At 39.9% G+C, this 15506-nt stretch overlaps 1 protein-coding gene across 2 annotated transcripts in view; it reads left to right on the top strand.

Annotated features, from left to right (window-relative positions):
* Positions 1 to 14403, top strand: part of Ap4e1 (adaptor related protein complex 4 subunit epsilon 1) — a 63019-nt gene extending 48616 nt beyond the window's left edge. For both annotated transcript variants that reach the window (XM_036185664.1, XM_036185665.1), the window contains 6 exons: positions 67 to 190; positions 4788 to 5046; positions 6147 to 6683; positions 8966 to 9156; positions 10625 to 10782; positions 13132 to 14403. In XM_036185664.1, coding sequence (XP_036041557.1) covers positions 67 to 190; positions 4788 to 5046; positions 6147 to 6683; positions 8966 to 9156; positions 10625 to 10782; positions 13132 to 13292 — 1430 coding nt within the window. In that variant the 3' untranslated portion in view covers positions 13293 to 14403. The remainder of the gene's footprint in view (positions 1 to 66; positions 191 to 4787; positions 5047 to 6146; positions 6684 to 8965; positions 9157 to 10624; positions 10783 to 13131) is intronic.
* Positions 14404 to 15506: the final 1103 nt, after the last annotated feature.

Raw genomic sequence — 15506 nt, forward strand, 5'->3', positions numbered from 1 at the left:
TCTCATAAATTTCACTGTTACGCTTTGTTTTAAATATGAACCTCTGTTCTTGTTTTTAAATTATAGTTCTCAATTTTGAACCATATGGACTGTCATTTTCTTCATCTGGTTTCACCGGACGACAGTCTCCTGCTGGCATTTCTCTGGGCTCAGATATATCAGGAAATAGTGCTGAAACAGGACTGAAAGAGTAAGTTTCTCTGCAAAGTTGAGAATTTGGTTGAACTTAACTACCTCCAGCTTCCTGCCTGCTTTCTGCCTCTGCTTGTGTCCTTGGGATTATTATTTGCTCATTTTAGGGTGACTTTAAGAAGTTTTCATTCTCAAATAATGAAAAAGAAGAGACATATTTATGACTGTGTTTAATATCATTGTTCTTAATAATATCTTTGTTCCTGAGAGCTATATTCTATATGAGATTTTGTTTCACTTGCTTCTATTGATGGGTTTCAAGATTCTGATGCTATATGTTTTGTTTTAGAGTTTAAGAACTTATCTGCCATATCTCTGTGAGTTCAAGGCCCACCTGGGCTACAGAGTAAGTTCCAGGAAAGGCGCAAAGCTACACAGAGAAACCCTGTCTCAAAAAAAAAAACAAAACAAAAAAGAGCTTATCTGCCTCCTTCCAAGACAACATAAGCCATGTATAATATATTTGCACATGAGATCTGGAGAGATGGCCCAGCAATTTAGAGCCTGTATTGCTCTTGAAGAGGATCAATTCCCAGCACCCACATCAGACAGCTCACAACTGCCTGTAACTCTAGGGAATCCGATGCTCTTCTAGCCTTCAGCACCTACATGGCAGCTCACAGTTGTCTGTAGTTCCAGTTCCAGGGTGTCTGACCCCCTCACACAGACATATGCAAGCAAAACACCATTGTACATAAAATAAAAAACATGATTTTTTTTTTGGTTTTTTGAGACATGGTTTCTCTGTGTAGTTTTGGTGCCTTTCCTGGAACTCACTCTGTAGCCCAGGCTGGCCTTGAGCTCACAGAGATCCACCTGCCTCTGCCTCCAGAGTGCTGGGATTAAAGGCATGCACATGCACCACCACTGCCCGGATTATATATATTTTTTTAAAGTGATAGATGAAAACATTTGACTTGTCCTCTGGCCTCTACAAGGAATGTAAATGAGAGCATACTCTAATATGACCCTACCAAATGTTTTCAGGGATTCTTTGGCCACCTTGAAAATTGCTAACACCATTGCGTATGTATTTGGGCCCAATTTTCATTCTGTTAAACATACTTTAATGTTTGTGATATAACTAAATTATTTTCAGAAGCATGTTGAAAGTAATAAAGTGAGATAGTGTAATAAAGGACATAGTGCAACCCAGCACACACTAATTTCTGCTGTCATCGTTCTCATGCTAAATTTACCAAGTAAAACTAGTGTACTGACGCGATGCTAAGTAATGAAAGTGGCTTTCCCCTTTGTCAGTGAGCATACTTAAAAGAAGTCAAGGGATGATGTGGGATGCAGCTCACTGGTAGCATGCTCACCTAGAAGGCATGAGAGCGTAATACAGATATGATGAACAAAGAATGGTGTATTAAACGGCAGGAGTTCTAATTCTGTTTTTATCCTTTCCCTCCCTGGTCTGACATCCTTAATTTCTTTCCTAAACATTTAATTTTGGCATTCCAGGCGTGGTTGATGGGTTGGTGATGGTAGAGGTAATAGCTGTTAAGTGTCTCAAACAGAACAAAGCAACAAGTAGAGATGGAGGTCCTCCAGACCCAGGGAGAAAGTCCACAAAATAAACAGTGTTCAGGGATGTGAGAGGCTGATCTGATGAGTTCTTTACCATATGTCCATTTTATGTGTTTTTTGACTTAAATAGACTATGAAGAGTGGATGGAGGTTTTCAAAGACGATCACAGTTCACACATTATTTCAGATTAGGAACTTGTGTGCAGCTGCTAAGGTGTGTTGAAGATAAGATAACAACAATTAGAGAGACTAGTGAAAATGAAGGACTTTAAATATACAATTCTGCACCCGCCTAGGGAAAGGCAAAAAGGGCTGCTGCACTAATGTGGCCCCAGACAGTGGTTTTCAAAGTCCAGTGTTGAGCGGCAACAGCTGCTCTTCAGAGGTCCTGGTCATTCCCAGCACCCACATGGCAGCTCACAACCTTCTGTGGGATCCAATGGCCTCTTCTGGTGTGCAAATATATATGCAAAAAAACAAAAACCATCAATATACATAAAATAAATACATCTTTTTAAAAAGTTTTTAAAGAAAGTTCCGATTGAGAGAAATACCTGTCTTCCCATAGGCTAGGGCTTGCCCCTTCTCAAATTCCCCATCTCATTGGTTTAGGGCACAAAGCCTAATGTAATGAATAATTTGGAACCTGGGACTCCCTTCTTTGGCTGTGGACTCAGTCACACAATAGGGACTTTCCACCTCTAGAGTTCTGAGGCAGGCAGGCCCCAGAACTGGTTCCTCCTGCTGCTCTGGAACTAAGTGCATTTTCACTGAAAATGGACGTAGCAATTGATTTTTTACAGTGAATCAGCTTTCAAGGTGAGTCACTTGCTCTTCTTGTACAGTCCCTGGTAAGCTGAGAATAAAGTCAAGCCCAATTTAGAATTTCTTTTTTCTTCTGATTTTTCAAAACAGGGTTTCTCTGTGTAACAGTCCTGGCTGGCCTGGAACTCGCTTTGTAAACCAGGCTGGCCTGGAACTCACAGAGATTCACCTGCCTCTGCCTCCCGAGTGCTGCGGTTAAAGTTGTGTGCCACCACCGCCTGGCCTGCATATAGGTTTTTAATAATTAGAGTGATAGAGGTGATCTTGAACGGTTTCAGTCAGTACTGATGGCTGTGTTAGACACTGTGAACTCCTAGACTCACAGCTGTAACTTTGGTGACATTATGTGAACCCATATTCTGTTTAAATTTTTAAAAAATTGTATGTATATGGACGATTTTTCTGAGTGTATGTTTATGTATTGTGCATATGCCTGGTGCCTGCAGATGCCAGAAGAGGGTATTGGATCCTCTGGAACTAGAATTACAGATAGTTGTAAGCCACCATGTGGATCCTGGGAATTGAACCTGGATCATCTGGAAGAGCAGACAGTGCTCTTAACCACTAAGCTACCTGTCTAGCCTCTGAATTCACATGATTAATTTGATCCTAGATTTTTTTTTTATTATTTTGTTTATTTATTTTGCCTACATGTCTCATCTTAGGATTTTTGGGCTGAGCATCTGCCTTCTAACCAGTACTTTAAAAAACTCAGCTACAGCTGGGCCGATGGTGGCACACGCCTTTAATCCCAGTACTTGGGAGGCAGAGCCATGAGTTCGAGGCCAGCCTGGTCTACAAAGCGAGTTCCAGGAAAGGTGCAAAACTACACAGAGAAATCTTGTCTCGAGAAAAAACAACAACAACTCAGCTACTAAAAAGATTCTGGGAGTGGGTGAGGTGGCTCAGTGGGTTAAGGCACTTGTTACCATGCCTGATGACCTGAGTCCCATCCCCATGACCCATATAGTAGCTATGTTCCCATATACACAAAATATATAAATAATGTCATTAAAAATTCTGGGCCCTGCCAGGTGGTAGTGGCACACACCTTTAATCTCAGCACTCAGGAGGCAGAGGCAGACGGATCTCTGAGTTCGAGGCTAGCCTGGTCTACAAAGTGAGTTCCAGGAAAGGCGCAAAGCTACACAGAGAAACTCTGTCTCAAAAAAACAAAACAAACAAACAAACAAACAAAATTCTGGGCCATTCAAATGTCTTTGTGGATAAAAGTACCTGTATTCTAACCCAACAGCCTAAGTTCAATCTCCAGGCCCCATGTGGTATAAGGAGAGCACTGACTCCTGCAAGTTATCCTTGGCCTCGACACATGGGCTGTGGCATCTAAATAAGACATAAACAAACAAGTAAATAAATAAAGTAAATGTAATAAAAAATACAAAGAAGAGTTTCTAAGCCTCTTTTCCAAGCTAATCTTTATATCATTTTAATAAAGATTCAACATGTACTGGTTTTTGATTTGTTTTTGTTTTTCGAGACAGGGTTTCTCTGTGTAGTTTTGGTGCCTGTCCTGGATCTCACTCTGTAGACCAGGCTGGCCTCGAACTCACAGAGATCCACCTGGTTCTACCTCCTGAGTGCTGGGATTACAGGCGTGCGCCACCACTGCCCAGTTCAAACATGTAGTTAATGCTAACGTTAATAAAACATTTTTTATTAACAAGTTTATAATTGGTGCATATGTGAATGTTTTGCTTTCAGTGGATTTTAAGATGAATTTGTGCTTATGAATTATTACTTTATGATTGAGGTTGGATATCATTATGTGGCTGAGATCTTATGTTTTGGGCCATCAGAGTTAAAGGTCAAGGTGTCTTTGAGCAGCAAGTAGAGGAATGGGTCCACAGCCCTCTCCTCTGTAACTCACTCAAGAAACTGAGTGAAAATGAGATGGCCTGAGACATTTAACCAGGTCTAGAGTTGTTCTGGTGCTTCAAATTATTCTGGCTTATAAAATTAAATGAAAGCTGGGGGGGGGGTTGTTTTTTTTTTTTTTTTTTTTTTGGTTTTTTTTTTTTTGGGTTTTTTTTTTTTGGGAGCTGAGGATCGAACCCAGGGCCTTGCGCTTGCTAGGCAAGCGCTCTACCACAGAGCTAAATCCCCAACCCGAAAGCTGTTTTTTAAAAGGCCATAGCATAATGTGTTTTTAAAAAATGCATCAAGGTTCTACCTAGTCAGCAATCATTTAAATTGACTTTCTTTCTTAATCTCCTTAGGACAAGTAGCCTGAAGCTGGAAGGTGTAAAGAAACTATGGGGCAAAGAGGGCTATCTCCCTAAAAAGGAGAGCGGAACTGGGGATAAGAGCGAAGTGCCGCATGTTCCTGGAGAGGGCACCACCACGGAGAATGTAGACAAAGCCACAACCAGGAAGGACCAAGCTCAAGGCCTTGTCCAGTCTACAGAAGAGAAAGAAAGGCAGCTGTTGGCCTCCTCATTATTTGTTGGGCTTGGACCAGAAAATACAATCAATTTGGTAAGTTATCTGTTACATTCCTGTAAGAATCTCGGCTTTCTGCTGGAAGCAGGAACCGGATTTCATGTACACATGGTGGATATGTCTCCTGTAACTCTCATAGCCATCGCCTTCCAGCTCTAGGGCTGTGAGTGACATAGTTTGGTTGTTGTTGTTTTTCAAGACAGGGTTTCTCTGTGTAGCTCTCAGAGATCCGCCTGCCTCTGCCTCCAGAGTGCTGGGATTAAAGGTGTGTGCCACCACTACCTGTCAAGTGACATAGTTTTTTCTTGTTTCTTCCTTTCTTTCTTTTTTTTTTTTGGACATAGTTTTTATACCACTGAAGTGACAACATCCATTCGCCTTGAATAAGTTATTCTCTGAAGTCTAGTCTGCTAACACAGGGCCAGAGTCCACATAAACTAATAAGAATGATTAGTGGTGGCAAATTTGGTGACCATCACTAGTTATGGAATGTTTTCCTGCTATTTTTCCTGGTCAGGCTCTGACATTTGTTTTTTGAGGTCAAACCAATTTTTCTTCTCTGCTTACTAACATAGGCCATGAAATCACAATTACCAAACAACAATTTTTAAAACTATTACAACTAAGTTTTGACCTTATTTTATTTCCTTTTCTAAGTCTATGGTTTTTAAAAGTGTTGTTTTGGGGTTGGGGATTTAGCTCAGTGGTAGAGCGCTTGCTAGGCCCTGGGTTCAGTCCTCAGATCAAAAAAAAAAAAAAAAAGTGTTGTTTTGTGTGTTTGTTTTTTTCCAAGACAGAGTTTCTCTGTGTAGCTCTGGCTATACTGGAACTCACTCTGTAGACCAGGCCGGCCTTGAACTCACAGAGATCGACTGCCTTTGCTCCCTGCATGCTGTGATTAAAGGTGTGTGCCACCATGCCAGGCAATTTGTTTTTTTTTTTTTTTAAGTCAGAAGTAAAATTTAGCTGATAGCTTTAAGAATTTTAGGGTTTTACATTTTATTCATCTGAGTTTTGCCAGTCTTTGCTTTACAGATTCTGAGTGTCAATATATTGTTCATTTGAAATTATAGAAGATATTTAAAGCTCATGACTAGTAAAGTAGTGTTTTATATTATTATATTTTATTTTTGCAGTTGGGAAAAGCAGATGTCGTGTCTCACAAGTTCAGGAGAAAATCAAAATTCAAAGTAGCCCAAAATGACAAGACACCCAGCGCTCATAACCCTGCCTCCTCCTCCTTTAGCTCTGTATCAGACGTGGCCCACAGGGATGATGACTGTCTGAGTACTCTGGATAGAGGAGACACTGAACTCAGTCCAGAGCTGTTGGGTTCTGAGTCTGTCTCCGAGCTGCCCTCAGTTGACAGACTCTCATGTGTCAGCTTGCCTGCGCCTTCTTTGTTTGCTGACAACAACATGGACGTTTTCCACCCTTCTTCACCCTCTACACCTTCAACTGTCAAGGAAATCCATTTAGCTTCTTTCCTGGAAGAAACTCCTGAGTGTGGGCATTCAAGTCTCCTGGAAATCTGTAGTAATGACACAGTGTCTGTGTCTTCTTACAAAATCTGGAAGGATGATTGTTTATTGATGATCTGGTCACTCACTAGTAAGACTGATTCAGAATTAACAAATGCTAAGTTAGAAATTTTTCCTATGGAAAACTTCAAGGTAAGACAACAGATAATTTATCTTTTCTGCCTTAATAAAGCTTACTTAATGTTTCTGCCTTTGCATCCAATACCTTATGAATTTGTTCCATATCCTCCTTTCTTCCTTAAAACAAGACTCAGGCCAGGTGGTAGTGGTGGCACACACCTTTAATCCCAGCACTCGGGAGGCAGAGCCAGGTGGATCTCTGTGAGTTCGAGGCCAGCCTGGGCTACAGAGTGAGTTCCAGGACAGGCTTCCAAAGCTACACAGAGGGAACCCTGTCTCGAAAAACCAAACCAAAACAAAAACAAAAAACAAAAAGCACCAGGACTCAGGATACATTACTCTAAAGAAACAAAGGAAGCTTAATAATAATGTATTTGAGAAGGCCGTAGATACTATTTAAAGTGAGTTTCTGTGGAGCATAATGAAGAATGTAGTTGGTCCACACCTTTAAACCCAGCACTCAGAAACAGAGGCAGGAGAATCTCTGTGAGTTCCAGGACAGCCAGAGCACAAAGTGAGCCCTTGTCTCAAAACCCCGAAACCAACAAAAGAATGCAGGCTTCTCACACGGCTTTGGTGTGGAATCTCACTCCTGTGCCGTACCTGCCATGTTACATGGTCGGCTTCCTCAGCTGCTTTGACCTGTTTCTTCCTGTTGAAAGCAAGGCTCTCAACACTGTGTTCCTGTAAAGAGTTCACTGGTTGATAGCTGCAGCATGCTGATTGCATTAAATGCACATTAAATGTGCTCTCTGTATTTCTTGGTATTTCTATGATCTTTCTTCATGCATTCTCTAAGTGCTTTATTTACTCTTGTCATATTCACTGAAATTAACACTTCAGATTATTCAACAGAGTCAAATAGAGCATTAAGAAAAAAGAATATTAAAGGGGTAAACATATACTGATTGCTTTTATTTATTTATTTTTTGTTTTGTTTTGTTCGAGACGGAGTTTCTCTGTGTAGTTTTGCTGCCTGTCCTGGATCTCGCTCTGCAGACCAGGCTGTCCTTGAACTCACAGAGATCCTCCTGGCTCTACCTCCCAAGTGTTCGGATCAAAGGTGTGCACCACCACTACCCGGCCTCTCTGATTTCTTATTTTATACTCAGTACTCGGGCATCATTCTCTTCCACAACTCCAAAAGAGTGCTATATGGTGACTTCTGAAAGTTTGTTGACTGCATTTTTATAAGTGTTCTTGCCACAGTTGTGACATTTGACAGGCATGTGTCAGAAAGTTAGCCACATTTTCGTTTGTTTTGTTTTTCGGTTTTTCGAGACAGGGTTTCTCTGTGTGGCTTTTGGAGCCTATCATGGAACCAGGCTGGCCTTGAACTCACAGAGATCTGCCTGCTTCTGCCTCCCAAGTGGTGGGATTAAAGGCGTGTGCCACCACCACCCAGCAAGCTAGCCATTTTTTTTTTCTGTGAGCTACAGTATATTGAATGAGATATTGTATGGGCCATTAACCAGGGCAGGAATTCTTGAATGCATACATGTAGCATATTTACTTGCAGAACTTTAAAAAACAAAATCTGTCTGAATTCTACCAGTAAAGTTGAGTAGGATTAGAGAGAAGAGAAAGGAAGGCAGCTGTATGATTGTTATAAATCAGGTGGTAGCTAAGTGGTGGTGGCGCACGCCTTTAATCGCAACCCTTGGGAGGCAGAGGCAGGTGGATCTCTGTGAGTTCGAGGCCAGCCTGGTCGGGTTCCAGGACAGTGGGGGCTACATTGAGAAACCTGTCTCAAAAAACAAAACAAAGAAAAAGAAGAGGAGGAGGAAGAGAAGAAGAAGAATCTGGTGGTAGGAGCCATGTCTTGCCTAGCACATAGACACTGGGTTCAGTTCCCCAGCACTGTGCATAAAAGAGTTCTGGTGCCAGATTAGAATTTTTTTTCCTCCCTCCCTCCCTCCCTCCCTCCCTTCCTTCCTTCCTTTCTTTTTTAAGGTTAGATTAGAATTTAATAACCTTTAAAATATGTAAACTACCTTTAGCTAGAATACTAATCTGTTACATAATTTTGACCTATATAGTATTACTGATCTGTTTTAGTGACTTTGGTTTTGTTTTGGTTTTTGAAGATTGAGTTTCTATTGTGTAGCCTTGGCTGTCCTGGAATTCACTCTGTAGACCAGACATTGACTAAACATGAATTTTTGTTTTCATAATGTAGTTTATCAATTTCCCACATTCGTGTGCTTTAGTGCTTACCACTTAAATAGAAGTCTGTTATCCATATAACAGTATATTGATGCTTACTTCAGGATTTTTATTACTTTCATTTACAGATCATTGAACAACCTGGATGCTGTTTGCCTGGGATGGAAACAGAAAGCACCAAATCCTTTCAGTATGGTGTGCAGATGGAAAGCCCATCTGTAGAGGGGACTCTCTCTGGTTTTATAAATTATCAGATGATGGATACACATTCTGTAAAGTTGGAATTTTCTATGAACTTATCATTATTAGATTTTATTAGGTAAATATTTTCTGGCATGTTAAAAGTTATTCATCCATTATGCCCCTTCCCCCCCCCCTTTTTATAGCTAGAGATACAATGCTAGCTCTTAGGGAGTACAAGAATTAAATATTAGACAGTCTTGGGCTAGAGAGAAGACTCAGTAGCTTCCAAGGCTTCCAGAGGACGAGAGTTTGGTTCCTAGCGCCCATTTCAGTGGCATACAACTGCTTTTAACTCTAGCACCACCCTGGCCTCTGTGGAGTACTTGCATAAACGTGCACACCCATGCACAAGCACATGCTATATACACAGAAAGAATATTTTTAAAACCTTGGGGGTTTGGTTGGTTGGTTGGTTTGGTGTTTTGGTTTTGGTTTTTTGTTTTTTTGAGACAAAGTTTCTCTGTGTAGCTCTGGCAGTCCTATAACTCACTCTGTGGACCAGGCTGACCCTGAACTCACAGAGATCCAACTGCCTCTGCCTCCTGAGTGCTGGGGTAAAGGCCTGTGCTACCACTAACCAGTTTAAAAACCTTGTAATCTTATAAGCCAGGCATGGTGGCTCATGCTTATAACTCCAGCAGTCAGGAGGCTGAGGCAAGAGGTTTGTCACCTGTTCTAGCATTGCTAGACTGCATAGAAAGTTCTAGGCCAGCCTGGGCTACAATTTAAGTCTCAACCCCCTCCCACCCTTATTTCATAATTTGAGGAAACACAATATATATGTAACACAATTTTGTGCATAAATAAATTCTTCTGTATCTTTAAATGTAGTACTTTTTAACTATACAAAATCAATGTGTACTTATTACAGAAATTCAAATGTTATAAAAATATAAATAGAATATAAAAGTTGTCTATAATTCACCCCCTAGATGTTCCTGGCATTCATATAACATAATTACGTGTGTGTGTGTGTGTGTGTATGTGTGTGTGTGTGTGTGTGTGTGTGTGTTGATAGAGTCTTAATACTTTGGCTAACTTATTTAAAATTCTTTATATTGATTTTCTTGTGTATTACTTTGGCAGAAATCTCATTATTCCCCAAATCCAAAGTACATGTGATAGAATAGTTTATATTGAGAATTTCTGAAGTTATTTGGTAAAATCCTGTTGGAGGGATTAATATCTAAAAAGAGACAAAATTGAATGAATTATTGAAAGGAAAAGTCCAGTTTACTATCTTCTACTGCAGTAACTTTATCAGGTGGGAAGGTAACACTCAGCATTCTACTCATACCTGGTTTAAAAGCATAAATGCCAGGGTTGAGGATTTAGCTCAGAGGTAGAGTGCTTGCCTAGCAAGCGGAAGGCCCTGGGTTCGGTCCTCAGCTCCGACAAAAAAAAAAAAAAAAAAGGCATAAATGCCTTGGGACCTAGATTTATAACGAATATATTTCATTTCTGTGAGTCATGTGGAATGTGTTTGTTCAGCATCATTAATTATATTCTTAACAACATAAACTAATTTTTAAAATTATTTTCAGACCATTAAAGATCTCAACTGAAGACTTTGGCAAACTCTGGTTGTCCTTTGCAAATGATGTGAAGCAAACTATAAAAATATCAGAGTCGCCAGTTGCTTTGGCTTCTGTCCTAACAGAACTGCAGCAGAAACTGAGACTTCATGTGATTGACGTCATAGGTATGTAGAATTAGGAAAAGGCCGCCCGATGTGAATATGGATTTTCTTCCAGTGACATCCTTCTTAGAGCTATGCCTCTTATCTCATGTTATCTTTAAGATAAGTGTGTTTTCCAGACTGTATTAAAGAATATTTGATTGAACAATCAATGGTGTATAATTAACTATTATTTAGCTTTTGTTTTTCTTTTTGATACTTTAAACATTTCTACATTTGCATGGAGTAGGCCTCAGATCAAACTAGAAAGTGGTTGGTGACTCTCAAAATAGTCCTGTTTCTGTTGCATCAGAAGACACGTCTAGCCTGGCAGGTCAGTAATGTAGGGTTCAGTGTCCACACTGGTTAAGGCCATTGATGCCTTTCCTCCCCCAGCATCCTGCATGGAGTCTTCCTGCACATTGATTGCTAGCCACCAAGGAGCAAGCTTCCAGACCAGTTTCAGCTTTATCAGTATGAGACACTCAGTGGGTGTGGTATCTCCAAATAGTCGTCCTGCCTAGTTGTAGTGAGTTATCAAAAGCAATGTTATCAACCTCCATTGCTTTGGGGTCTCTGGAGCCTCCTGGTCAACAGTTGCTGCTCTAATATTCTACACCTGGCGTTTGGGTTTAGAACCACGTGGCATCTAGGAACAGAATTCTCTATCTTTGCAGGATACCTCTGTTCCAGATTTTTAAGAAAATTATCACGCTGGGCATGGTGGTGCACTCCTTTAATCCCAGCACCCTGTGTGTTGGGGGCGGGGTGTGTGGCAGGGGCAGGTGGATCACTGAGTTTGAGGCCAGCCTTGTCTACAGAGCTACTTCCAGGATAGTCAGGGTGGTCACATGGAGAAACCCTGTTTCAAAAAAAAAAAAAAGGAAAGAAAGAAAAAGAAAATTAATCGTATCTTTTAGTTTTCTTATAAAGCAGTAGGTTTCTATGTGTTTTTTTTTTTTTTCCTTATAACATTAATTTTGCTTAGCCTTAGCCATTCTGACTGGGGTAAGATAATCTGAAAGTAGTTTTAATTGATGACTAAAGATATTGAACATTAAAATTTATATTTCTCAGCCATGTGTATTTTTTATAAGAACTCTATATTTAGTTCTATGTTCCAATTTTTAATTGCTTTGTTTTCTTGCTCTCTCTCTCTCTCTCTCTCTCTCTCTCTCTCTCTCTCTCTCTAGTTCTTTGTGTATTCTAGAAAGCAACAATCTGCAGATAAGATTTTTTTTAACCTATTCTATAGGTTGCCTCTTCACTTGATTGATGATGTTCTTTGCTTTACAGAAGCTTTTTACTTTTATGTAGTCCCTTTAGCCAGTTTTTGTTCTAAATGCCTGTGCTACAGAGGCCCTGCTCAGGAAGTCCTTTTCTGACTTATGTGCTTATGTGTTCAGGTGTATTTCCTACTTTCTTCTCTGTCACATTAAGGTTATCAGGTCTTAGGTTGAAATCCTTGATGCATTTAGAGTTGAGTCTTGTGCAAGTTTGTAGTGAAGATCTGGTCTCATTCTTTTACTTGTAGCTGTCACTGAGACCAGCGCCACCTGTTAAACACACTGTATATTCTCCAAAATGTATTTTTGGCTCCTTTGTTAAAAATTAGGGACTGTACGAACATGGCTTATTTCTCGGTCCTCAATTCTATTGTTTTGATGTGTCTGTTTTTATGGCAGTACCATGCTGTTTGTGAGAGTGGAATATTGAAGTCACTGTGTTGGGTTTAATCTGTGGTTACAGATTTAGTAGTTGTTCTTTTATCAAATGGGACGCACCTATGTTTAGACTTGTGCCGTCTGCTTGCTGGGTTGTTCCTTTATTAGGTATAAAGTGACCCTATCGTTTCTGACTAGTCATTATGTTATTAGTACATGTTAAACTGTATACAGTATCATATACTGCTATTTGACATTATTATTATAGATCTTATTATAGTATACTGTTAGCCTGTTACCAAGCACTTGGGGCACTTCCACTTTTTGTCTGATATTAACAGTGCTGCTGTGATATTCTTACTCTCAGTTCTTCTGATCATACACTCAAAGTGGAATTACTGAATCATATGTTGGTTGTTTTTTTTTTTGATAAATCACTAGATCATTTATATAGCAAATGTATCTTTTTTTACATTAGTAAGCAAGAGTTCATATCTGTCCACATCTTTAGCAGTACTGCTTTTTAAAATATATATAAAATAGTCTTCCAAACAAGTATGAAATGCTGTCTCATAAGTTTGATTGGCATTTCTCTGGTGATTGATGACAAACATCTTGTCATGTGCTTTTGGCCCATTTGTAGATATTCTTGAGGATGTCTGATGAAGTCTGTTTTATTAAGTAACTTTCCCTTTTTGTTCTGTTGCAGGCAATGAAGGGCTATTGGCGTGTAAGCTGCTGCCGTCCACCCCCTGCGTCCTGCACTGCCGAGTGCATGCTGATGCAGTAGCCCTGTGGTTCCGCTCTTCCTGCTCTGTGCTTTCAGACTATTTATCCTGTCACTGTCAAAAGCTGATGGAGACATCCTAGCAAAGCTCTGTTAGATCTTACTTTTTCACATAAATGGTTTACATTTATAAACTTACCAAAGTAAAAGAACTCATGGTACTTCTGGTGGAAATGGGGATTATTGTAAGTTTTGGTTTACGTTTTTTTCTTCTTGATTTCTGATAAGAATGATCCCCAAGAAAATGTGTCACTATTTTATTTTACTCAGGATTGTACAGTGTGTTTGGGTCCCCCCAAATGACCTGAGCTAATGTTATAAAATGCTAATGATTTATATATCATTTAATGTGGAAGAACTGAAGATATTTATTTTGTTATAAATGTTTTATAACAGGCTTATTCTAGCATTAAAGCCAGGACTCAGTTCTCTGCATTGATGCAGGGAACACATGAGATTGGCTTTGGAATGCGGTGTTGGTTGTGGGGAAATTTGTGCTCTCAGTTAGGCTTTTGCTTAGGTCAGCGATACTCCGACGGCCTAGCCTCTACTAACAGTTGTAGGAGATCCTTGAGCATGCTGGGTGTTGGGCAGATCCAATCTGCGCTTTTTTATTTTTTAATTTGTTATACTTAATTTTAAGTAATTTGGCCGTAAAGTATGTCTGTTTGCTATTAGATCCTTTTGGCAATTACATTTTGTGACCATAGTATAAATGGCCAATTGATTTTTCCTGGCTCTTACAACTACTAGTATTCAGTGGATGTAGCTGCAGTAGTAACCATGTAAATATATCGCTTTCATGTTATATTTGTGCGTATACGGCCTCACTGTTAGTAAAAGACGATGTTGTGCCTAGTGTGTATGATGGGCCAAAATCTTGAGATTGTATATTAACTGAAATAGTATTTTATAAAAACTTATGGTGCTGTGGGAAATATTTATTTTACCCTTTCTGGTACTTCACCATTGAAACTATTCAGGTAATACAACCTTTACGTCATTATATTAACTAGCTCATAGGACTGGTTCTCACCCAGGTCGGGCACTCTGGTTTTAGGTTGTCTCAATGCTTGCCGATAAAGATGCTAAGAGGATTCTGTGGAGCTGGGAGATCTCAGTCATCTGTAGTTAGAGCAAAACAAAAGGAGTAGTTTTTAAATTAATTTTTAGGTTATTTTAAAATGTAATGTTTTGTTAATTTCTCTTTTAAAAACATGCAGTTAGCTGGGCAGTGGTGGCACACACCTTTAATCTTGGCACTCGGGAGACAGAAGCAGTAGGAGGTCTGAGTTCGAGGCCAGCCTGGTCTACAGAGCAAGTTCCAGGACAGCCAAAGCTACACAGAGAAACCCTGTCTCGAACCCCCCCCCCCATAAATAAATAAATAAATAAATAAGTAAATAAATAGAAGATGTGCAATTAAACCTTGCTAAAACAGCAGGTGACTAGTATTTCCTGCACATTGAGTTTCTCCCTTTGAGTAGAAAACCTGAGGCATTATCAGACTCAGCACTTTGATGATGAAGGGATTCTGAAGCAGCCAGCTTCATTAACTTCCCTTTCAGCAGCCATCCCTGCTCCTTAGCCTCACTCTCACTTGGACAGAACAGGGCAGCGTTTGGTCTAGCAGATTCTCCTTCTTGGTGTATTCTTCCAGGTGTTCATGTGGCCACTGAGGTTGGGTCGGGTGTGGGGCAGTGGGAGTAAGGTATCTAAAATCACAGGGACAGTGTCCAAAGAGATCATACTTTTGTTGTTTCTGCTGCTTTGTTACAAGGTGTGTTCATGAGAGCAGCAGTGATTGCCATGAGATATGCTTGGCCTACAAAGCTGTCTAATAGAGCAAGTGTAAATGGTAGGTTTGAGGTTCAGGTATAATTTTAGATCTGCCAAAGGGAACATAGTGTCACTTTTGAACTCACTAAATACAATGTAAGGTAACAGGGTTTCTGCTGAAATATTTAATATGATGTTTACAACGTTTTTGATTTGAAAACTAATAATAGAAAAGAGTATATATTTAAAAACTTTGGACCAGTATAGAGTCTATCTAAACTCATTGAATTATGTTCTGAATCAGGCATCATCAACCTTTTTGCATTGTAGAAATATGATCATAAAGTAAGGAGAATTTTAGATCTAGTCTCTTTACTTTATAATCACAATTCAGCCAACGAGGGTAACACTTGGGAGAAGGAGGACTAGCGCTTTGTGCTAGGATGGAGTGGCAGCAGGTACGAGGCAGGAGACAAATACAGGAAAACAGGAAGAGCATTGGGAGCAGCTGGAAGGAA

Source organism: Onychomys torridus, chromosome 4 (genome assembly GCF_903995425.1).
Source record: "Onychomys torridus chromosome 4, mOncTor1.1, whole genome shotgun sequence".
In the NCBI taxonomy this organism is placed as follows: Eukaryota; Metazoa; Chordata; class Mammalia; order Rodentia; family Cricetidae; genus Onychomys; species Onychomys torridus.